This window comes from Ogataea angusta (assembly GCF_019207475.1).
Source record: "Ogataea angusta isolate 61-244 chromosome Unknown 61-244_NODE_3_length_881311_cov_93.026150, whole genome shotgun sequence".
NCBI lineage: Eukaryota > Fungi > Ascomycota > Pichiomycetes > Pichiales > Pichiaceae > Ogataea > Ogataea angusta.
The window spans coordinates 99,409-120,533 of NW_025065217.1; the positions used below are offsets into that span (position 1 = coordinate 99,409).

The window sequence follows — 21,125 nt, forward strand, 5'->3', positions numbered from 1 at the left end:
TTTCTCATGTCGCTTGTCTACGATTCGGCAGATCCTGAGCTGCCGAATTTGCCCGAGTCGGCTCATTGGTCGGACTCAGACTACGCGAGCGACGACGGGTCTGGGCCCAGCACGGACCAGATAGATCTGAATCACAAGTCCGACAGCGACTCTCCTCGTCCGGTTTCGCAGCCCACTCGGGAACACCAGAAGGCCGCGGGTCCGCACGTGACGGTGCCAAAGAGCGGCCATAGACGGAGAAACAAGGCCAGGTCGCGGAAATACGCCGGCAGCGGCACAAAAAAGGAACGCACGGGCTGGGAGCCAGGAATCGACGTTCGAACAACAAACGTGGTCCTGAATACGCCCGGGTCGTGGGTCGTGGTGACAGATTACTCGCCGGACAGATACAGAGTGACGCACTACGAGGTTGTCTCTGAAACAGGCGCCGACGACGACGCTCTGGATCTCCAGCTCCTGTATGCTGAGGGCGACCACGACCCCGATCCAGAGGCTGTCGAGGCGCGATTGAAGGAGTACAGAAAGCGCGCAGCACAGTCGAAGCTGGCGTTTGAGCGCGGAGTCAAGAATCGGCCCCCGTGGTCGCACGTCCGGTGGATCAACGTCAACGGGCTCTCGTGGGAGGCCATTTCGACGATCGGCAAGCACTACAACCTCCACAGACTGTCCATTGAGGACATGATCGACATTCCGCAGCGAACGAAGGTCGACTTGTACGCGAACCATCTGTTCACCGTGCTTCCCCTGATTAAGGTGGTCAGAACGAGCCGTCCGCGAGAATCGGCTGGAAACCGCCGTTTGTCGGCCGACGACTCAAAATCGCTGCGCTCCAGAGCGTCCTCTGTGCACACCGTGGACATGTCGCTTTCTGAGCGCATCAGCGACGAGCGGAAGATGCGAAAGCTGTCGGACATCAATTTCAGGTCTCTTGGCGACGAACGCAAGAAAAGCCGCAAGATGCGCAACCTCGAGATCCGCAGACCGCTCAACAGCAAGGGGCTTGCCGTAGGAATCGAGCAGGTCTCGATTTTCCTCACCGACGACAACACAGTGATTACATTTTTCGAGCATTCGGCAGGAGACATCACCAAGGCCATATTGACCCGACTGGCGGCCAGAGACACGCTGCTGCGCACGAGCGACGAGGCCTCGATTCTGTTCCACTCGATTCTCGACGCCGTAGTCGATCTCGTCTACCCGGTGACGTCTGCCTACGACCAACGCTTAAACGAGATAGAGCTGGACATTCTCACCAACCCGACCATCTCGCACACCCAGGAGCTGCATTTAATGATCAACGAGCTGGCCAACCTCAAGTCGCGCATCATGCCAGCCTGCAACCTGATCCACCAGATGAGAGACGTGACCAACTTCCGCAAATTCATGTCTGAAAACAGCGTTCTGTACATGAACGATATATACGACCATTTGGTGTCGTACGTGGACGACATAGAGTCGATGTCGAGGACGATTGAAAATCTGGTGAACCTGATCTTCAACACGTTGTCGGTAGAAACCAACAACTCCATGAAACAGCTGTCTTTGGTGACGGTTGTCTTCCTTCCACTGAGTTTTTGGGCAGGATATTTTGGCATGAATTTCGACAGGTTTGGAAACCTGGAGAAAGGAGTCGGGTTCTACTGGAAAGTGACCATTCCGTTCACGTTCGCGCTGATTCTGCTGGTGATGTGGCGCGACATCTTCAAGAAAGTGAACTACTCAAGAAAATACGTCACACGAGTGATGGCCGACTTCGCCCTAGACAGAGCAGAAAGAAAGAAAAAGCTACGGCGCAGGAAAAACCTGGTTTAATGTCATTGTCGTCATTCATTAGCGTTAAATAGTCCTCACCTAGTATGCTTCACACCGCACATTTCATCAAACTCGTCGCACCACGATCCAACCAACCCGTCGTTGGTCTCATACGAAAAAGTAAGCGAAGGAGGCGCCTGCGTATCGAAGATGGAGTAGGCAGTTCCGACGGAGTCGGGAATAGGACGGATGTCCACAGCACGTAGCGGGGCGCCCACGTAAGAAGCCTGCTTCTGTTCCTCCAGCATCTCGACCCGGTACTCGGGCTCTGTGTCGAACATGAAGAACTCGCCTCCCAAAACATCGTCGTCGCGCACAGAGGCAACAGCCGGGTCGGACTGCACGGCAAACTCCTGCTGGCGTCTGGTAAGCTCCAGCTTGTACTCTTGGTCAAGCGTGAAGCCCTTGGTAGGGCCTTCTCTGCGGAGCAGCTCCAGACCACCGTCCAGATCTCTTTCGACCATAAAACACTCCACAATGGCCCTGAAAGAGACCTCGTTGATGCTGGGGTAGTAGTCGTAGAGGAACTCCTTCGACTTGAGGAAGTTCACATAGTTCACGTCGTTGGTGTCTGCTTTGCGGAACGGACACTTGCCGAACAGCGTGAACAGCAACGTGATGGCCAGAGACCACGAGTCGGCACCTTTGGCGTCGTACCACTCGCCCTTCTGACGAAGAGCCTCTGGAGCCATGTACTTCTCCGTACCGACGTTGAAGTCTCTGCATTTGCCTGCGTAGGTGGCAAGCCCCCAGTCGCACAGCTTGATGCTGCCGTCTCTCATCAACAAGACGTTCTCGGGCTTGATGTCCCTGTGATACACGCCACGGGAGTATGCGTACCGCATGACATCAGCCAGCTGATTCACAAGACTCAGAAACATCTGCGGGTTGGTCTGGTACTCGACCCCGAGCGGCGACTGTGTGTGGATGGCGTCGTACAAGTCGCCGCCCGGAACGTACTCCAGAACCAGAACAATGTACTTCTTAGTCTCGAAGCTCTCCAGGAGCTGGCAAACGTTCGGATGGTACCCTAGCTTGCGCATGATGGAGATCTCGTGTCTGGCCATGAAGGATATACCGGGAATCGTCTTCTTCAACGCCTTGACGGCCACCTTGGTGTTGTCCACCATGTTGAGCGCACACGTGACCTGGCCAAACGACCCGTTCTGCAAGTTGGACAGGAACTTGTACTTGTTCTTGAGGTACGAGCCCTTCTCGTACGCAAGATACTCGTCCATGGTGGCCTGCAAGTCGTGAGACAGCAGCTTGAGCTGGGAGTCCACCTTGTCTGAGAGGACCGTCGATGTCATGTATATAAAGATGCCACTAATTCTATAAGGAAGATGGATGACAGCGTGGAAACAAAATGGAGATAGATAAGCCTTTATATCTGGAGGCGGGGGGTGGGTCACAGGTGTCAATGCGGCCCGTGTCCGGGTAACCGGTGTTTTCGTTTTCCCGTTTTTCTGAGTCACCCTTATCGGAAGGTTCCAGCAAAATTTGACGTGATAAGCCACAGTTGGCAAGGGATGTGTGTGTATTAGATTATAGAGGGTCACCTAGATAACCGATTGTGGCGAGCAGGAGGGCGGCTCCAGAGATGAGCGACGAGTACGAGTAGCCGAGCTTGAGCGCCTGCAGTCTCGCAATGGTCTCTGTCTTGAGCTCGAGCTCCTGGAACTGCTCGTCCTCGGCCGGCTCCTCGCGGACGGCGTCGGACTCGGTTCCCAGGTCGTTGTAGACGCTGTTGTCGAGCGGCGACGTCAGGTCGTCTGTCTTGCTGGTCTTGGCCGGCAGGGCGCCCGGGTCGCGTTTCTGCGGGGACCGGAAAATTTGGAGCTCCAGTGGCAAAACGCCGTAACAGTAGTAGGCTGCGCACAGCGGTGCTCCCAGGGCGGCGTAGACCAGGTAGGGGTGTTTGCCCGTCACGGGCGACCTGGTGTATGCCATGGAGAAGAGCACGGAGGCCACGGTGCCGAAGACGGCGAGGATCGAGCGCACTTGCACGAGCAGGCCACGGAACCTGTTGCGCAGCTCGCGCGAGTCGAGGATGCTCAGCTTGGTGGAGTTGATCAGATCAGGCACGGCGTTGTACGCTGCGAGGCCGAAGCTGGACGTGGCCAGCCCCAGCGAGCCGATGCCCACGAGTTTCACGATCCTGAGACAACTAACCATTTGTAATAAATAAACAAAAAACCCGTGCACGGAGCTAATCCTCTTATTTTCTCTTGTGGCGCATCGTCTTGCACCCACAAAGCCCGCTTATCAGCACGCTAAAAATCTTCTCCCTGTAATATTATGGCCACACCTTCGTTCACTCTCGCACGCACCGGCGACAAGATCCCTGCCATCGCGTTTGGCAGCGGCACCAAGCACCAGAAAAAGAAGAAGGGCGACCCTGTGCTCAAGGACTCCGTCGACGAGTCGCTCGTCGACATCATCAAGTTTGCGCTCACAGAGGGCAAATTCACCCACCTCGACACGGCAGAGGTGTACACGACCCGCATTGAGGTCGGCAAGGCGATCGCCGAGTCGGGAGTCCCGCGCAGCAAGCTCTGGATCACCGACAAGTGGAACCAGGGCTGGGGAGGCAGACATCGGTCGACGACTCCGTCGGGGCCGTACGAGTCGCTGGTCAAGGGCCTGGAGCTCATGAAGATCGAGTACGTGGACCTGTTTCTGATCCACGCGCCTTTTTTCGGCGCAGACGCCAACGACGTCACCGCGGAGGAGGCCTGGAGGCAGATGGAGCGGCTGGTCGACGAGGGCAAGGCCAGAAACATCGGAGTGTCCAATTTCGACGAGCCGATGCTGCAGCAAATCCTCGCTGTTTGTAAGTACAAGCCGCAGGTCAACCAGATAGAGTACAACCCTTATCTACAGGAGCAGTCGCCCGGGATTGTGGAGTTTTGCAAGCGGAACGAGATCCTGGTGGAGGCCTTTTCGCCGCTGACGCCGATCGTCCCGACGAAGGTGACGGAGGGACCTTTGGATCCGGTTTTGAGAGAGCTGGAGCAGAAGTACGGCGTCACCAACACGCTGCTGCTGCTCAGATGGGTGTACCAGACAGGCGTTCTGCCGATCACGACGTCGAGCAACAAGGAGCGGCTGAGAGACACTATGAAGGTGTGGGAGTTTGAGCTGGAGCCTAGCGACGTGGAGAAAATCTCCGCCGCGGGCAGAAAGTTCCACTATAGAGGCTTCTTCCAGGACTACTTTGACAAGTACGACAGGGCCAGATAAACACGGGGTGAAACCCCGCGGTTTCCGGAGATGCAGGTGCTGGTCGGAGTAGCCCGCTGAGGACGTTACGTAAGCATCGCTAAGTTTTCCGACTCGGAATAGGATGAAACCAGTAGCCGAATTTTTCCTACAGCGAAAATAGCGGCCGTCCTATTGGCCGAAACCCTTTTTCGCGCAAGCGCTCGCACCCCCATTAATCATTCGGCGTACCTCCTACGCAGAATCCGCGAAACAAGAAATGTAGCCCCTCCTCTTTTAGGCAACCGGGCGTATTGTGTCCTATTGTCCGCGAATATCCACTCAGGTTCGATGAAAAAAATTACCTTTGTATAAAAAACCATCTTCCACCTGAACATTTTACCATTTTAGATTATGTTGGCAGCAAGACGGGCCGTGCGCCTCAACACTGTCGCCGTCAGAGCCTTCAGCTCGTCCGTCGTCGCGACCTCCGCCCAGCGCAAATCTCTTTTCCACAAGCTGTTCCGGATTCCTCTAGACGTGGGTGCCATTGGTACTGTTTTGGCCACCACCTGGATGGGCGCCTCCATCTACAGAGAAGCCAACCCTAGAAACCAGAAACCCCAGACCGCTCTCACTGCTGCAGGAGCAGAGAAAAAGAGCATAGTCATTCTGGGAAGTGGATGGGGTGCTGCCTCGATGCTCAAAGATCTCGATACTAGTCTGTACAATGTGACCGTTGTTTCTCCTAGAAGCTACTTCCTGTTCACGCCCCTGCTGCCTTCTGCGCCTACGGGAACCATCGAGGCCAGATCGATCGTCGAGCCAATCAGATCGATCGCCAAGAGAACCCCGGCAGAGGTGACTTACATCGAGGCCGACGCTACGGACGTGGAAGTGACGAAAAACAGTCTGAAAATCAAATTCCCCGAGTCCAACGCCGACGCCGAGGAGATCGTCAAGGAGCTCAAGTACGACTACCTGGTCGTTGCTGTGGGCGCCCAGCCATCCACTTTCAACATTCCTGGTGTTGCCGAGCACGCCTGTTTCTTGAAAGAGCTGCCGGACGCGATCCAGGTCAGAAAGCGGTTCCTGGAGTGTGTCGAGAAGGCCTCGCTGTATCCTGAGGGAAGCGAGGAGAGAAAGAGACTGCTGCACTTTGTCGTTGTGGGAGGAGGCCCTACAGGTGTCGAGTTTGCGGGAGAACTGAAGGATTACGTGGACGAGGACCTCACTAAGTGGATGCCTTCGATCGCCAAAGAGGTCCAGGTCACCCTGATCGAGGCGCTACCCAACGTGCTGAACTCGTTCTCCAAGAGCCTGTGGACGTACGCCCAGAAGACGTTTGCCGAGAACAACATCGACCTCATCCTCAACACAGCCGTGAACAAAGTGACTGCCACCACGATCACCGCCTCCACGAAAAAGAAGGACGGTTCCGTGGAGCAAAAAGAAATCCCATACGGTATGCTTGTGTGGGCCGCCGGTATCCGCCCAGCCAACTTCACCAACCACCTGATCAGCAAGATCGAGGCCCAGGCCGGCGCCAGAAGAGGCCTGCTTGTCGACGAGAACCTCAAGGTCAAGGGCACCGAGAACGTGTATGCCATCGGTGACTGTGCCTTCACGGGCCACCCACCTACGGGACAGGTCGCCCACCAGGAGGGCCACTACCTTGCCTCCACGTTCGCCAAGATGGCCGCCATCGACGACCTGCAATCTGAGCTTGCCAGAGCCTCCAACTCCGACGAGAGATCCAAGGTCCAGGCCAGACTCGACGCCGCCTTGGCCCAAATCAAGCCTTTCAAGTACAACCACCTGGGATCGCTGTCGTACGTGGGTGGAGAGAAGGCCGTCGCCGACTTGGTGTGGGGGTCCTTCTCCTCCACCTCCACCGGCGGTGCCTTCACCTACCTGATCTGGAGATCCTCGTACATCGCCATGTGCATCTCCGCCAGAATGAGAGCCTTGGTGGCTGCCGACTGGCTCAAGGTGTCTCTGTTCGGCAGAGACTTGACTAACGAGTAGCTTAGTTGCAGCTTGCAGATAGACAGTATTCATTAATAATGTATCCATTGTATTCAATAGTCGTCATCCGACTCGTACCCCCACACATACTGCTCGCCCATAGTTTCAAGCTCGTCTCTGAGCTCCTCGCGATCGTCGCCTCTGTAGTGCCGCGACACCAGCGCGGCCATCTGTTTGAACCAGCTGCGCGGCGCGTTAGTTACTCCCAAGGTGCATAGAGAAGGGGTGTGTCCCTCCTCCTCGCTGAAGCCTGCAGGAAAACTGTCGAGACGGCTATTGAATGCGATGGGCGACCGGTACTCGACATAGTGTCTGGCCGAGGTGCCGCTGTCCACAAACCTGGAAAAGTCCACGTTGTTTGCTGCCCCTCTTGTGATGGCCGTCTGCGCGAAAAAATGGTCTCCCTTGTTTCCGTACACCTGGCGACAGCTAAAAATGTGGGGTGCAGCGGTTATGTCCCACACTACATTTTGGCCCCTCATCGTGCTCAAGCCGTTCACAAAATCGGCCATGAGGAGCGCCGGCTTTGCGGCGAACAGATCGTTGACCAACTCAAGCGGGATGCACTGGAGCGACGAGACGTGCCACAGGTCTGCCGCGTCCGCCCACCGGGGCACCGGAGGCGTCGTGCTCAGCGGCAGGTACAGTGACGAGTTGCGCATCAGCCCCACGCTAGCGCGCACACGGCTGACCAGCTTTTCAAAACTCAATCGCTCGTTGTCCCGCGTGAGACTCCACGTGAGCACGCTTGTCTTCGCGTACTCGTCTCTTATGTCGGCCAATAACTCGTCCGAGAACCCACCCCACGCAGAGTCCACTTCTGTGACGAGGTTCATGCCGTTCACCAAGTCGCATCTTTCCATCGTCTGTCGCAACGTCTCGTCGACAAAGTCCGGCTGGTTTTTATACTCGGCTGCCCCCACGTCATAACCTTCAAATTTTCTCTCTGGGTGCATTTTCAGATATCCCGTCTGGCTCTTGTAGTCGTACTCCCAGTTCCTAATGCTCAGAAGCGCCCACGGCTTATACAGTACCCTCGTGAAATCCGTCCAGTAACGCACTTTGTCCGATTCCAGCACGCTTTTAGTTGGCTGTGCAGAGTCCAGCAGTTCCTGGTACTTGTTTTTCTCCACGCGCGGCTGCTCAATAACTTCGTAGCCTGTCTTTTCGACGTCCTCGGTGCCAAACTGCGCCAGGGCGCCATACCCGTTCTGGTACTCCCAATGGATGGTGCGTGGGTAGAACGTATAACTGGGGCCCTCTGCGACCGGCTCCATGTGGACGTTGGGGTCTATTGGGTTCTGTGCCAGCGACGGCGCTAGATACAGCTTGTCTTCCTGGAGGTTATTGAAATGCGTCACAATGTTGTTGGCGTGGGGGCCGACCGAGATCGTGATAACTTCGTGCATTTGTGCTTGAAATAAATGTGCGGCTCAAAAAAATTTAAAATTATTTGAAAATTTTCAAGCTGTATTTTCACCATGATGGGGAATAACTCTTTACAGGTAAGTGTCTAACGACCCCATATTTCTCGCTAACGGCCAGGACCGCCTGAAAGAGCACGCCAACGCATTTGACGGGCTGCTGTCTCTGATTCCGGCAAAGTACTACTACGACGAGGACACGTCCAATCAGTGGCAGCAGAAGAAGCAGAGCAAGAGCCAGGCCAAGGAGAATAAGAAGGCCAAGCTGGATCCAGAGGCTACCAGAGACGTGAGTGCGAAGGAAGAGAAGGACAGACACGCGCTTGAGGCGAAGCCGGTGATAATACCGGGCAAGAAGCAGGAGTCCTCTCCAGCGGAGGAGCCTGCGGCTGTGGAGGCTCAGGAGCCCGAGAGCACAGCCACCGACACAGAACTGAAACTTGACGACGCTACGATAGTATTTGACGATGACGGCGATGGCGACATCGCACCGCCACCCCCACGTAAATCTTCCAAGCAGCCGCTCACGCCGGACAAGAAGAAGGAGAAGGCCGAGAACCTGGCGAAGCTGCGGGCGAAGCTGGCCGAGAAAATCAACACACTGAAGGAGAAGCGCAAGGCGCCAGGCACCAAGTTTTCCACGGTGACGTCTCGACAGCAGATTTTGGAGGAGAGACGCAAAAAGGAGGCTCTCAAAAGACAGCAGAAAAAGAACAAGGAGGAGAAGGACGACGACGACGACAAGTCGAGCAGCGAGGACGAGGACGTGGACGACAAGGACGACAAGGAGGACGTGGTGATGTACAATAATATCGAGTTCAGCCAGGGCGAGAGAGCCACGTCTGATCTGAGTGGGGTGCGCAAGGTGGGGCGTCGGAAGGGGCCATCGAACAACGACGTGAAGGCGCACCTGAAGAAGGCGGAGCAGGAGAAGGCGAAGCTGGCGGCCATGGACAAGGAGCAGGCGCAGGCCGTGGAGGAGAAGCACAAGTGGAACAAGGCGCTTGCCGGTGCTCAGGGAATCAAAGTGAAGGACGACGTGAAGCTCTTGAAAAAGGCCCTCAAGCGCAAGGAGGCCAAGAAGAGGAAGAGCGAGCGCGAGTGGGGGGAGCGGAAGCAGTTTGTGGCGGACCAGATCAAGGCCAAGCAGGACAGAAGGGAGGAGAACCTGCGGATCCGGCGCGAAAACAAGGGCAAGAGCCGCAAGCACCAGACCAAGCAGCTGCGCTCGTTCAAGGGCGCGACACGGGCCCCGAAAAGAGCCGGGTTCGAGGGCAAAATAAAGAGAAAGAGCTAAACTGTATAGCACAAACAAGGTTTTCTGCGATTCGTGTGCGCACTAATTCTACATGGGGCAACACGTAAACAAGTCTACAGACAAAAAAAAGTTAAAATAATCTTTTGTTTCATTCCAGAGATAGGACGAGTTTCAGCGTTCTGAAAGCATTGATCAGCTGACAAAAGTGCTTCTTTCGGCGGTTTAGAGTCTGTGCATTCTATCCATTCAGATCCCGGATATATTCTTTGGCGCCTAGTTTTACTCGCTTTTGATAAACCATGTGGTAAGTACAAGGCACAGAACACGAGTTCTAACAGCGCAGTGGCATTTTCGGCTACGCCAACTACAACGTCGGCAAATCCAGAGGTCAGATCATCGACACGCTGGTGGAAGGGCTTTCCAAGCTCGAGTACAGGGGCTACGACTCGGCGGGCATCGGTATCGATGGTGAGAAGGAGTTCGACGAGTCCACCTCTGCCAAGGAGATTGCCGTGTACAAGCAGGTTGGCAAGGTTGCAAACCTCAAGGACGAGATTAAGTCGCAGAACCTGAACACTTCCGAGACGTTTGCCAACCATGTGGGTATCGCACACACCAGATGGGCCACCCACGGAGGTGTCACCCAGACGAACTGCCACCCACAGCCCTCTGACGACAAAAACGAGTTCATCGTGGTCCACAACGGCATCATCACCAACTACAGAGAGCTCAAAACGTTCCTGAAGAGCAAGGGCCACACCTTCAGATCGGACACCGACACCGAAGTTATCGCCAAGCTGTTCAAATACTATTTCGACAAGGACAACGACCTGGAATTTTACCAGCTGGCCAAGGAGGTCCTGTACCAGCTGCAGGGGTCCTACGGTCTGATGGTCAAGTCGATCCACTATCCTAACGAATTGGTGGCCACCAGAAAGGGTTCTCCGCTGTTGATTGGTGTCAAGAGCGAGCAGAAGCTCAAGGTGGATTTTGTGGACGTCGAGTTCATCTCTGATCCTGCCACGACTACACAGGGCACCAACGGATCGAGCTACTCCAACTCGTTCCTGACTCTGCCTACTAATAGCGAGATGACACTGAGAAAATCCGAGTCGAGAGCTATCTTGCCCGACTACAACAAACCAATCGAGTTCTTCGTGTCTTCGGACGCCTCGTCGGTCATTGAGCACACCAAGAAGGTGCTGTTCCTGGAAGACGACGACATCGCCCACATTGACAACGGAGAATTGCACATCCACAGAGCGTCCAAGGCAGCAGGAATGTCCACCACCAGACCCGTTCACACTTTGGAGATGCAACTGGCCGAGATCATGAGAGGCGGCTACGACCATTTCATGCTCAAAGAGATTTTTGAGCAGCCAGATTCCACCTTCAACACCATGAGAGGTAGAATCGACTTCAAGAACAAAAGCATCACTCTTGGAGGCATCAAGGAGTTTCTGACCAGTATCAGACGTTCGAGAAGGTTCCAGATGATTGCCTGCGGAACTTCCTACCATTCGTGCTTGGCTGTGAGGTCTTTATTCGAAGAGCTGACAGAGGTGCCAGTTTCCGTGGATCTAGCCTCTGATTTCCTGGACAGATCTCCGCCTATCTTCAGAGACGATACGTGCATCTTTGTTTCTCAATCTGGCGAGACAGCAGATTCCATGATGGCTCTCAAGAGATGCCGTGCTGCTGGAGCATTGACCGTTGGTGTGGTCAACTCTGTTGGTTCAAGCATTTCCAGAGAAACCGACTGTGGTGTTCACATCAACGCTGGTCCTGAGATCGGCGTGGCTTCCACCAAAGCCTACACCTCTCAATACATTGCGCTGGTCATGCTTGCCCTGCAGATCTCCAACCATGTGATCACCAATTCCAGGCGCCATCAAGAGATTATCAAGGGACTGGAAGAGATCCCTACCCAGATTGAGAAAATTCTACAGCAAAGCAAAAAAATCAAGGAGATCTCCGAGAAGTATTTGCACAACAAGCAGTCCATCCTGGTTGTTGGCCGAGGCTACCAATATGCCTCTGCTCTGGAAGGTGCTTTGAAGATCAAGGAAATTTCCTATATTCATTCGGAAGGTATTCAGGCCGGAGAATTGAAGCACGGAGTTCTGGCTCTGGTTGACGACAAGCTGCCGATTGTGGCATTTGCTACGCAGGACTCGTTTTCCGCGAAACTGAACTCTGCCATCCAACAGATCACCGCCAGAGACGGCCGTCCAATAATCATTGCAACCGAGGGAGACAGGCTTATAGACCGTTCGAAGGCCTCGGCTGTGATTGAGGTTCCAAAGTCTGTGGACTGCTTGCAAGGATTGCTGAACATCATTCCTGTGCAGCTGATGAGCTACTACCTGTCTGTTGCTGCCGGCAACAATCCCGACCGCCCAAGGAACCTTGCCAAGTCGGTCACCGTTGAGTAATTTCAGCCTTCTCGTCGAAAAGCTTGTGTCTGCTTTGTTTTCTCTTTTCACTTAATAAAATACCCAGTCATAAAAAATGTAGATATGCAATTTTTGTCTAGGCGAGCGTTTTTCAGATTTAGACCACAAACATTTTTCAGACGCCTATCGATGCATTATCCAGACACGTCTTTCCACCATGGATTGCCAGAGACGGTCAAGCCTGTGAGCTATGATGTTTGTATCTCCAACATTGATGCTGCCAAAAAGACATTCCAGGGGCTTTGTAAAATCGATTTCCATGTTCAGGACACCATCAAGTCTGTGATCCTGAACCAAAAATTGTTGCAAATAGGCAAAGCTACTGCCAGCTCTAACGACAAGGCCATTGCTGTTTCAGACACCGTTACCAACAACAAAGACGAGACCGTGGAGTTCAAATTTGCAGAGCCAGTGAAACCCGGCCCGTTGAGTCTCTCCATTGAGTACACCGGCCCAATTCGCACAGACATGGGAGGATTCTACGACTCGAGCTACAGGGACGGCGAAAAACTGCATACCTTGCTGTGCACGCAGTTTGAGTCGACAGACGCACGGTCTGCTTTCCCTTGTAGCGACGAGCCTGCGTTCAAGGCCACGTTCAGAATAAGCTTGACAATTGACAGTGAGTACGACGCCCTTTCCAATATGCCAGTCGATAAGGTTGAGACACACGGTCTGACGAAGACGGTCACGTTTTTGTCGTCGCCAAAAATGTCCACGTACCTTGTAGCCTGGTGTATTGGCAAGTTTGAGTATGTGGAGTCCCGTTTGAACGGGCTGCCTATCCGCGTTTACACGGTGCCTGGCCAGTCGCAGAACGGCAAGTATGCGCTGTCTGTGGCGGAAAAGGCTGTTGATTATCTCTCCAAGGTGTTTGACATTGCTTATCCGCTGCCGAAGCTGGACCTGATTGCGGTGCCTGCTTTTGGAGCCAACGCAATGGAAAATTGGGGACTTGTCCTTTTCAGGGCCACTGCGCTGCTGTTTGACCCAGAAAAGTCGGATCTGGCGTACAAGTCCAAGGTGGCATACGTTGTTTCGCACGAGATCGCCCACTCGTGGTTTGGCAACTACTGCACCATGAGCTGGTGGTCGGATCTCTGGCTCAACGAATCGTTTGCAACCTATATTGGCTGGCTCTGCGTCGACAACATGCACCCCGAATGGGACGTGTTCACAGACTTTGTGTCGTCTTCTGTTCAGGCGGCCTTGGACCTGGACTCTCTGACCAGCTCGCATCCCGTGGAGGTGCAAGTTCTCAACGGACGCGACATCGACCAGATATTCGACTATATCTCGTATCTGAAGGGGGGTTCTGTTGTGCGCATGGTTGCGGAGAGTGTTGGTGTAGACTTGTTTCTGAGCGGTGTCTCCAAATATTTGAAAGAGCACAGCTTTGGCAACGCGCGTTCCGATGATCTATGGGATGCCGTCAGCGCCACCACCGGCAAGAATATCACGACGCTGGTTGCTCCCTGGATCAGAGCCGTTGGTTTTCCCTATCTGCACGCGAAACTAGCTGGCGACCAGGTCGAGATCACGCAGCAGAGGTTCCTGCTTTCTGGAAAGTCTGACGACACAGTTTGGTGGATTCCCGAGCTCAACATGACGGAGAAAAGCAAGACGGTTCCTCTGGAACAATTCGCAAAGCTTAACAAGTCCACCACAGGCTTCTATCGTGTCGTTTATGATCCGGCTCTGTTCGACCGCGTATTTCTTGACTTGAACGCCAGAGACAAAATCGGACTGGTGGCAGATACGTTTGCTGCAGCACAGGCCGGCCTCAGCTCGACAAAGACTTGCTTGGAGCTCGTGGAGCGGTTCAAAAGCGAAGAAGAGTATGCCGTCTGGGCGGAGATCGCCAAACGGCTGGGTGCTTTGAAGAAACTCTATTTTGGCTCGCCAAAGCTGGAAATGTTGGTCAATTTCAGCAAGCAGGTGTACGAGCCGGTTCTGAAGAGATTGATGGAGAAAGAAAAGCTCACTTTTCAGGAATCTAAGCTGCGCTCCTTAGTTTTTGAGCAGTGCGGACTATCCCAGTCCTCGCTCGCCTTGGAGTACGCTCGCTCCACCGCAGACCCTTCGTTGCGCCGCGCCAAGCTCACCACTTTGCTGGCGTCCAAGGAATGCACCCGCGAAGAGCTTTTGCAGGTGATCGAGGAGGTGAAAAATCCGTCTTCTGTGGACGCGCGCGAAATTGCGCTGTCTGCTCTTGGATCCGTGAGCAACAGGGCATATTTGGACGATATCTTTGCCCTGTTCTTCACCGAATATCTTCCAGAAATGGACTATATCTTCCTCTGCGGCTCGCTGTGCTCGAACCCCGTTGCCCAAGAACCGTTCTGGAACTTCTTCAAGGCCAATTTCGACCGGTTCCACAAAGAGACATCGATCTGGACTCTGGACAGAGTGCTCAGAAACTTCTTGCCAAACTTTGGTTCCGAACCGCTCTACGCCGATGCCAAGGCATTTTTTGCCGCCAAAGACCTCACGGGCTTCGACAAGGGAGTGAGCCAGTCGCTAGAGGCCATCGAGGTCAACGTGAAATGGGCCAGACAGAGCGATTTATAATGCTAGTATTTCTCCGAGTCTACGCTCTCAAATACAGAGCTCTCACAAAACTCGAACGCGTCCGAGTCCTCGTTCTTGATCTCGTGGGGCTTCACCTGTATTTCTCCTTCCCAGTACGGAGAGGACGGATATAGGTACTCTGCGGTGAGCGTTGTGTCGTCCTCGGTGGGCAGCATGATGTTGCTGCTGCGAGACGAAAGGAACGTGGGCATTTCAAATTTGGAGTTCTGACAAATCGCCTCCAGAATGTCTGCCGTGCACCGCGAAGGCCTTGTCTCGGTGGATCTCTTCTTGGGAGCAGCATACGTGGACAGCTCGAGAATGTACGTGTCGGGGGCTTTGCGGAAATAGAGTTTTCCGATCCTCTCGGGAACGGCACATTCCTTGAGCGAGGCGTTGTAATCCATCCTGCGTATCCTCGCTTATCCCCTTTTAATGCCCTTTTTTTTTTCTATTTTTTTTTCTCCGACTAATTTTTTTTTCCCTGCATCTCCGGTCACGTGAAAGCACACAAGCCAATACTTGCTGCTACCAGACAAACAGACTCTTCCAATTATTCTTCCCATTCCCATGAGCCAGCGTCTGTTCTCTGTGGGATTTGCAAGACACTTCTCGCGGTGCGCAGTGGCATGCAAGCCGCGTGCCAGCGCAGTCCGTGCGGCCGCCATGTCGACCCCCCATCCCAGACCGTCGAATCCACAGTTGTCGTTCCCCTGTCTCGAAAAACTCGAGCAGAGGTCGCAATCGCTGGTGGAAAACGGGCCCGAGCCCGCGTACGCGAGAATCACCGAGGACAAGGTGGACATTTTCCGCTCCACGGACCCCATTTTCCTGGACTACGGCGGATACCTGCCCCAGTTCCAGGTGGCCTACGAGACGTGGGGCACGCTGAACTCGAGCCGCTCGAACGCCATCCTGCTGCAGACCGGCCTGTCTGCGTCGTCGCACGCGCACTCGACCGCGAAAAACCCGGCCAAGGGCTGGTGGGAGAACTTTATCGGTCCTGGCAAATATCTCGACACCGATAAGTACTTTGTGATCTGCACCAACGTGCTAGGCGGCTGTTTTGGCTCGACGGGACCGTCCTCGACCGACCCGTCCGACGGCCAGGTGTACGCCACGCGGTTCCCGATCATCTCTGTGAACGACATGGTGCGGGCACAGCACCGGCTCGTGAAACAGCATTTCAAGATCGACAGGCTGCACGCCGTGATGGGCTCGTCCATGGGCGGAATGCAGTGTCTGGCATACGCGCACGAGTTCACCGACGAGGTCGCCAAGGTCGTGAGCATCTCTGGATGTGCCCGTTCGCACCCCTACTCGATTGCCATGCGCCATTGTCAGCGACAGGTTCTGATGACCGACCCGAACTGGAATAAAGGTTTCTACTACGGCTCGCTGCCTCCGCACACGGGCATGAAACTGGCCCGCGAGATCGCCACGATCACGTACCGGTCCGGTCCCGAGTGGGAGTCGCGGTTCGGTGTCGAACGGGCGGACCCGTCCAGACAGCCTGCTCTGTGTCCGGACTTTTTAATCGAGACGTACCTGGACCACGCGGGAGAAAAATGGTGTCTGGAATACGACCCCAACTCGTTCCTGTACATCTCCAAGGCGATGGACCTGTTCGACATGTCGCTGTCTGCGCGAACCAAGGCTGCCAGAAGCCGGCAGCAGACCGAGGCGCGGTATAACGGCGACTATGTGCCGGACTCGGAGCTCGAGTACAAACCCGTGCACCAGTGCTCGTTCGAGTCGCCGATGCGCGAGAACAAGCGCACGCGGAGAATGACGCCCGAGGAGGCCGCCGAGGACCTGAAACACGGGCTGGCCAAGCTGGCCGCCAAGGACGTGCTCGTGATCGGCGTCGAGTCCGATATCCTATTTCCTGCGTGGCAGCAGCGCGAGATGGCCGACCTGCTCCGCCAGGGCGCCCGCGAGCGCGGCGGCGACGGGTCGAACATCCGCCACGTCGAGCTGAGCAAGGAGGACAGCTTCTATGGCCACGACACGTTCCTGCTTGCGCTCGACCACATTGGCGGGCCCGTGAGCAGTTTTTTAGAAAATTAAATTAACGAAGCTACGACTCCTATATCTGTATTTCCTCACTCCTCCACCTCCAGTAGCAGCGACGCGTTGCGAAGCCCGCAATCCTGGACGGTCTGGCCGAGCCTGTCGATCAGGTTTTCGCGCTGCATCGTCAGATGGAACGGCCTGTTGCCTATGGCAAAATAGTACTTGACAAACTGGAACACGCGCAGCACGGGGTCCTGCAGCGCGAACTTCTTCACCACGCGGCGCCCGTCGCCCGACCGGATCTGGATCCGCGTCACGTCCGCGCCCTCCGGGTCTGGCACGTCCACGGCCTCGATCACCGGCTCGTCGCTCTCCAGCTCCAGCGGCCGCTCTTTCGTGCCTTCGCCGTTGTCCAGGTCCACGATATCCACGCTGTCCTGCTGCCGCGCCGCGTCAGGGTTCAACGAGTGCTCCACGGCCATCTTGATCTGCTGCTCCTCGCTCAAACTGCTCACGTCCGGCCGCACGCTGTGCTGCACTATCGGGTTCTTTTTGTTCTTGTCCAACGAGAACCGGTCCATGAAGTCCACCACCTGCTCCACCCACACGTGCACATCGGGCACGCCGCTCCATATCTTGAGTCGCTCGCCCGTCATCGGGTCCAAGATCGCAATGTGCGGATACTCCGAAAACGGATACATGTTGATGTAGTACTCGCCGTTCGGCGAGTCATGGTGGTACTGCAGAAAAACAAAGTTCTCCCGCACTATCTCTTTGATCTCTGTGTTCGACCAGAAGTCTCTGTTGAGACACTGGCACCGGAAGTCGGTCATGTCCTGGATGTTGACCAGAATCCACTTTCTCTCCTGCCGCGCCACCACCTTCGCGCCGTCCAGGTCTAGTTTCTGTATAATGTCCCAGGGCGGCCGGAAAATGTTGGCGAGCCGTCTCTGTGTGCTTGTGCGGAACTCTCTGCGCCTGCGAGCGCGTCGGTTGTTCTGCTGCCGGACCGCGTCGCCATCGTCGTCCAGCATCTGGAACTCGTCGTCGTCGTCATCGTACTCGTCCAGATCCACAACCTCCACGCCGTCCCCGTCGTCCTCCTCGTCCAATTGGTTGAAAATGCCCACCTGGGTCCGTCCAAACATGCCCCGGTGCGGGTCGACCCTGGCGTAGTCCGCCACAAGCTGGTCGTGCACCGGCTCGAGCGGCCGTCTCACGCCCTCGTCCGCGCTGTCGGGCTCGGCGTACATCTCCTGCTGCAGTCTGCCCGCCACCTCGGCGTCGTCGCCAGGCCTGCTTGGCCCAACGTCCGTCCCGTGCTCGAAATACAGACTCACCGCGGTGTCCACGTCGCCGCCGGCCATCTCCAGGAAGCTCTGCGCCACGCCAGCATCGTCCGTGCTGGTGATATCCAAAAACAAAGGAACTAGGCTGTCCATGGAGCAAGGGCAAAAGATCTGTATTTAAATATTAGACAATATATTTTTTTTGGGAGATTATATAATCCAGGCTCCTCAAGGTTTGTCGTCGCCGTACACCTGGGCGATGTCGGCCAGATTTATGAGCGAGTTGGAGCGTTTTTTGCGCGACTTGAGCTCGTTCTCGGGCGCCGCGCCCGCGCCCGCAGGCTCGCCCGTCTGCGCCGGGTACTCGGCGTTCAGCTCGTCGATCTTCGCGTGGATCTGCTGCTGCAACGCCTCCCTGTTCTCCACCAGGGCCGCTCTGTACTGGCCGTGCACGATGGCGACGTTCGCGTCGGTCTCGCGGTCGATCGTCTCCAGCCGGTGCGCCGTCAGCGCCGCGATCTGGCCCAGAAGCTGCATCTTGTCTGCGTAGCTGGTTGCGAAGTAGTTGTAGAAAAGGTCCGGGTCGGACGCCGGCGACTCCACCACAGGCCGGCTCGCAAACCCGTCCGCGTCCAGAACGCTCATCTGGCGCTGCAGATACACGAAATCCTCCTTGGTGGAGCTGATGGCATCGTCGATCTTGTCCACTAGCTGGTCGATGTTGGCTATTCGCGCCGCAGCAAACTGCCTTGCCAGCGTCTCGTACTCCTTGGCAACCTGCGACTTGAGCTCTTTCACGTGCGCGTCGTCCATCGACGGCAGGTCGATGTTGTGATTTTGCAACTGCGTGTGCAGGTCTGGTTCCTGGAACCTGTCGGCCATGTTTTCGCGGAAAAGCGGGTGCAGATGGTCCTCGCTCTCTTGTTTCACCGGGAGCAGCTCGGCGCTGGACACCCTGTCCGAGCCCGGGCGCTCCTCGGCGGGCGTTTCGTACTCCTTGTGTTTTTCACGGAGCAGCCGCAGCAGCTCTGCTCGGTCGGCACCCGTGCCCATAACGTAGCTCACAAACTGGTCCATGGACGCGTTGCTGTGTGCGTGGTTCTGTGGCGCAAAAATGACAACTCCAACAACAGCGGGTTTCACGGCAACAACGGTGTTGGTGCGTGCTATGAAGTTATTTTTTGCCTGCTATTTATTTTATTTTATTTTTTATTTATTCCCCATGGCCGTTAAGTACCTTATTCTGCTGTCCAAACAGGGCAAAGTCAGACTGTCCAAATGGTACATCGCCGTCAGCCAGAAGGAGAAACAACGGATCATAAGGGAATTGACCGCCATCATCCCGCTGCGCAAACCAAAGATGTGCAACGTGCTCGAACACAAGGACTCGAAGCTAGTCTACCGCAGATACGCCAGCCTGTTCTTCATCGCGTGCGTCGAAAACGACGACAACGAACTCATCACGCTCGACCTCATCCAGCGCTACGTCGAAATCATGGACAAGGCATACGGCAGCGTGTGCGAGCTCGACATCATCTTCAACTTCCAGGTGGCGTATCACGTGATCGACGAGCTCGTGATCGACGGCGTGATACAGGAGAGCAGCGCGTCGGAGGTGCTGAAGCGCGTGAACCAGCAGGACCAGCAGGAACTGGACGAGTTCATGGACGCCACGTACGCATAGCGGCAGGCGCGTATAGCTATAATGATCGGACGCATATGGATGACCTGTAGCCGGTGCACGGGTGTGCGCGAGCTCGACCCGCTCCCGTTATGTGCCCGCGTAGTTCTGACCAACGAAATTCAGCCAAATTTTTCTAAAACAACTGTACCGAAAACACCATGTTGGCAAGACTAGCAGCTAGAGGTAGGTTTTCCCGCGCGCCATTGACTAACGATCCAGCTTCCGCAAAACCAATGGCCACGATCGGCCACAGAGCCGTCGGCATCAGATGTTTGTCGACCCCTGTTGACCCTAAGACCAAGGCCAACGCTCTGATTGACTCGCTTCCAGGCAACTCGTTCCTGTCCAAGACGGGCATTCTGGCCACCACTGCCGCCGCCTCTGTTTACGCCATTTCTTCCGAGTTGTATGTTGTCAACGACGAGTCGATCTTGCTCGTGACCTTCCTTGGGTTCATTGCCCTGATTTCCAAGGCTGTGGCTCCATTGTACGGGGAAATGGCCAAGAACAGAACCGACCACGTTGTTGGCCTGTTGAACCAGGCCAGAGCAGACCACGTGAACGCGGTCAAGACCAGAATCGACCAGGTTTCCAACCTGAAAGACGTCGTTTCCACCACCAAGGCTCTTTTCGAGATGTCCAAGGAGACCGCTGCTCTGGAGGCAGAGGCCTTTGAGCTGAAGCAGAAGGTCGCCGTTGCGTCCGAGGCCAAGTCTGTTTTGGACTCGTGGGTCAGATACGAGGCCCAAGTCAGACAGCACGAGCAAGAACAACTCGCCTCCACTGTCATTTCCAAGGTGCAATCCGAGCTGCAGAACGCCAAGTTCCAGGACAGGGTGCTTGCGCAGGCTGTTGAGGATGTGGAGAAGCTTTTTGCTAAGGAGAAATAGGCAGATAGAACTACATTTCGTTAGAATGACATTCATCATATTGAGCTATCTGTACACTGTTATCGCCGTAGCACCGTGGGGACGAGCTGCGTGCGTTTTTCGCCCGCCTCGTACGCCCCCACCTGGTGGATGTGCCAGAACCGCGGTCTTTCCTGCTGAGGAAGCGGATACTTGAGCTGGACATTGCCCGGCACTTTGCACTCGCCTTTCTGTTCCCGCCCGCCCGGTGGCGTGATTCCTGCGGGATTGAGCTCCTCGTCGTAGTACAGCGAGTTTTTGAACAGCTTGATGTCCCGTTTCGGACGCTCTTCCTGCTTGTCCGTGGTCTCCTGGGCCTGCCAGTAGCCGAGGTCTGCTCTGAGCTTTTCGATGTACTTCCGGTCGGAAATCGTCTTGTTAGTGCGCGCATCCAGATTCCGTATTCGGCGCTCAAGGTTCGCGCGCTTGCCGTATCTCTCGACGAGCTGCTCTAATTTGGACTTTTTTTTAGCCATAT

The 21,125-nt window shown here is 55.2% G+C and overlaps 16 protein-coding genes across 16 annotated transcripts; 9 read left to right on the forward strand and 7 right to left on the reverse strand.

Annotated features, from left to right (window-relative positions):
• Positions 1-6: 6 nt before the first annotated feature.
• On the forward strand, positions 7-1,812 carry KL928_001497 (uncharacterized protein; the record flags this gene model as incomplete). The annotated part of the gene is made up of 1 exon (XM_043201868.1): positions 7-1,812. One exon carries the CDS (start codon positions 7-9, stop codon positions 1,810-1,812), a length of 1,806 nt encoding a protein of 601 aa, XP_043060774.1.
• A 35-nt stretch (positions 1,813-1,847) lies between these two features.
• On the reverse strand, positions 1,848-3,122 carry KL928_001498 (uncharacterized protein; the record flags this gene model as incomplete). Its single annotated transcript, XM_043201869.1, has 1 exon — positions 1,848-3,122. The coding sequence occupies one exon, from the start codon at positions 3,120-3,122 to the stop codon at positions 1,848-1,850; it is 1,275 nt and encodes a 424-aa protein (XP_043060775.1).
• A 235-nt stretch (positions 3,123-3,357) lies between these two features.
• Positions 3,358-3,987, reverse strand: KL928_001499 (uncharacterized protein; the record flags this gene model as incomplete). The annotated part of the gene is made up of 1 exon (XM_043201870.1): positions 3,358-3,987. One exon carries the CDS (start codon positions 3,985-3,987, stop codon positions 3,358-3,360), a length of 630 nt encoding a protein of 209 aa, XP_043060776.1.
• Positions 3,988-4,110: 123 nt separating this feature from the next.
• On the forward strand, positions 4,111-5,055 carry KL928_001500 (uncharacterized protein; the record flags this gene model as incomplete). Its single annotated transcript, XM_043201873.1, has 1 exon — positions 4,111-5,055. The coding sequence occupies one exon, from the start codon at positions 4,111-4,113 to the stop codon at positions 5,053-5,055; it is 945 nt and encodes a 314-aa protein (XP_043060777.1).
• Positions 5,056-5,427: 372 nt separating this feature from the next.
• KL928_001501 (uncharacterized protein) lies at positions 5,428-7,041 on the forward strand (the record flags this gene model as incomplete). The annotated part of the gene is made up of 1 exon (XM_043201874.1): positions 5,428-7,041. One exon carries the CDS (start codon positions 5,428-5,430, stop codon positions 7,039-7,041), a length of 1,614 nt encoding a protein of 537 aa, XP_043060778.1.
• Positions 7,042-7,094: 53 nt separating this feature from the next.
• On the reverse strand, positions 7,095-8,318 carry KL928_001502 (uncharacterized protein; the record flags this gene model as incomplete). The annotated part of the gene is made up of 1 exon (XM_043201875.1): positions 7,095-8,318. One exon carries the CDS (start codon positions 8,316-8,318, stop codon positions 7,095-7,097), a length of 1,224 nt encoding a protein of 407 aa, XP_043060779.1.
• A 75-nt stretch (positions 8,319-8,393) lies between these two features.
• KL928_001503 (uncharacterized protein) lies at positions 8,394-9,762 on the forward strand (the record flags this gene model as incomplete). Its single annotated transcript, XM_043201876.1, has 2 exons — positions 8,394-8,444; positions 8,602-9,762. 2 exons carry the CDS (start codon positions 8,394-8,396, stop codon positions 9,760-9,762), a joined length of 1,212 nt encoding a protein of 403 aa, XP_043060780.1.
• A 52-nt stretch (positions 9,763-9,814) lies between these two features.
• KL928_001504 (uncharacterized protein) lies at positions 9,815-12,158 on the forward strand (the record flags this gene model as incomplete). The annotated part of the gene is made up of 2 exons (XM_043201877.1): positions 9,815-9,826; positions 10,116-12,158. 2 exons carry the CDS (start codon positions 9,815-9,817, stop codon positions 12,156-12,158), a joined length of 2,055 nt encoding a protein of 684 aa, XP_043060781.1.
• A 150-nt stretch (positions 12,159-12,308) lies between these two features.
• Positions 12,309-14,750, forward strand: KL928_001505 (uncharacterized protein; the record flags this gene model as incomplete). The annotated part of the gene is made up of 1 exon (XM_043201878.1): positions 12,309-14,750. One exon carries the CDS (start codon positions 12,309-12,311, stop codon positions 14,748-14,750), a length of 2,442 nt encoding a protein of 813 aa, XP_043060782.1.
• A 2-nt stretch (positions 14,751-14,752) lies between these two features.
• On the reverse strand, positions 14,753-15,157 carry KL928_001506 (uncharacterized protein; the record flags this gene model as incomplete). The annotated part of the gene is made up of 1 exon (XM_043201879.1): positions 14,753-15,157. One exon carries the CDS (start codon positions 15,155-15,157, stop codon positions 14,753-14,755), a length of 405 nt encoding a protein of 134 aa, XP_043060783.1.
• A 163-nt stretch (positions 15,158-15,320) lies between these two features.
• On the forward strand, positions 15,321-16,820 carry KL928_001507 (uncharacterized protein; the record flags this gene model as incomplete). Its single annotated transcript, XM_043201880.1, has 1 exon — positions 15,321-16,820. The coding sequence occupies one exon, from the start codon at positions 15,321-15,323 to the stop codon at positions 16,818-16,820; it is 1,500 nt and encodes a 499-aa protein (XP_043060784.1).
• A 35-nt stretch (positions 16,821-16,855) lies between these two features.
• KL928_001508 (uncharacterized protein) lies at positions 16,856-18,208 on the reverse strand (the record flags this gene model as incomplete). The annotated part of the gene is made up of 1 exon (XM_043201881.1): positions 16,856-18,208. The coding sequence occupies one exon, from the start codon at positions 18,206-18,208 to the stop codon at positions 16,856-16,858; it is 1,353 nt and encodes a 450-aa protein (XP_043060785.1).
• Positions 18,209-18,283: 75 nt separating this feature from the next.
• KL928_001509 (uncharacterized protein) lies at positions 18,284-19,132 on the reverse strand (the record flags this gene model as incomplete). Its single annotated transcript, XM_043201882.1, has 1 exon — positions 18,284-19,132. One exon carries the CDS (start codon positions 19,130-19,132, stop codon positions 18,284-18,286), a length of 849 nt encoding a protein of 282 aa, XP_043060786.1.
• Positions 19,133-19,333: 201 nt separating this feature from the next.
• On the forward strand, positions 19,334-19,789 carry KL928_001510 (uncharacterized protein; the record flags this gene model as incomplete). The annotated part of the gene is made up of 1 exon (XM_043201884.1): positions 19,334-19,789. One exon carries the CDS (start codon positions 19,334-19,336, stop codon positions 19,787-19,789), a length of 456 nt encoding a protein of 151 aa, XP_043060787.1.
• Positions 19,790-19,897: 108 nt separating this feature from the next.
• KL928_001511 (uncharacterized protein) lies at positions 19,898-20,629 on the forward strand (the record flags this gene model as incomplete). The annotated part of the gene is made up of 1 exon (XM_043201885.1): positions 19,898-20,629. One exon carries the CDS (start codon positions 19,898-19,900, stop codon positions 20,627-20,629), a length of 732 nt encoding a protein of 243 aa, XP_043060788.1.
• Positions 20,630-20,688: 59 nt separating this feature from the next.
• KL928_001512 (uncharacterized protein) lies at positions 20,689-21,123 on the reverse strand (the record flags this gene model as incomplete). The annotated part of the gene is made up of 1 exon (XM_043201886.1): positions 20,689-21,123. The coding sequence occupies one exon, from the start codon at positions 21,121-21,123 to the stop codon at positions 20,689-20,691; it is 435 nt and encodes a 144-aa protein (XP_043060789.1).
• Positions 21,124-21,125: the final 2 nt, after the last annotated feature.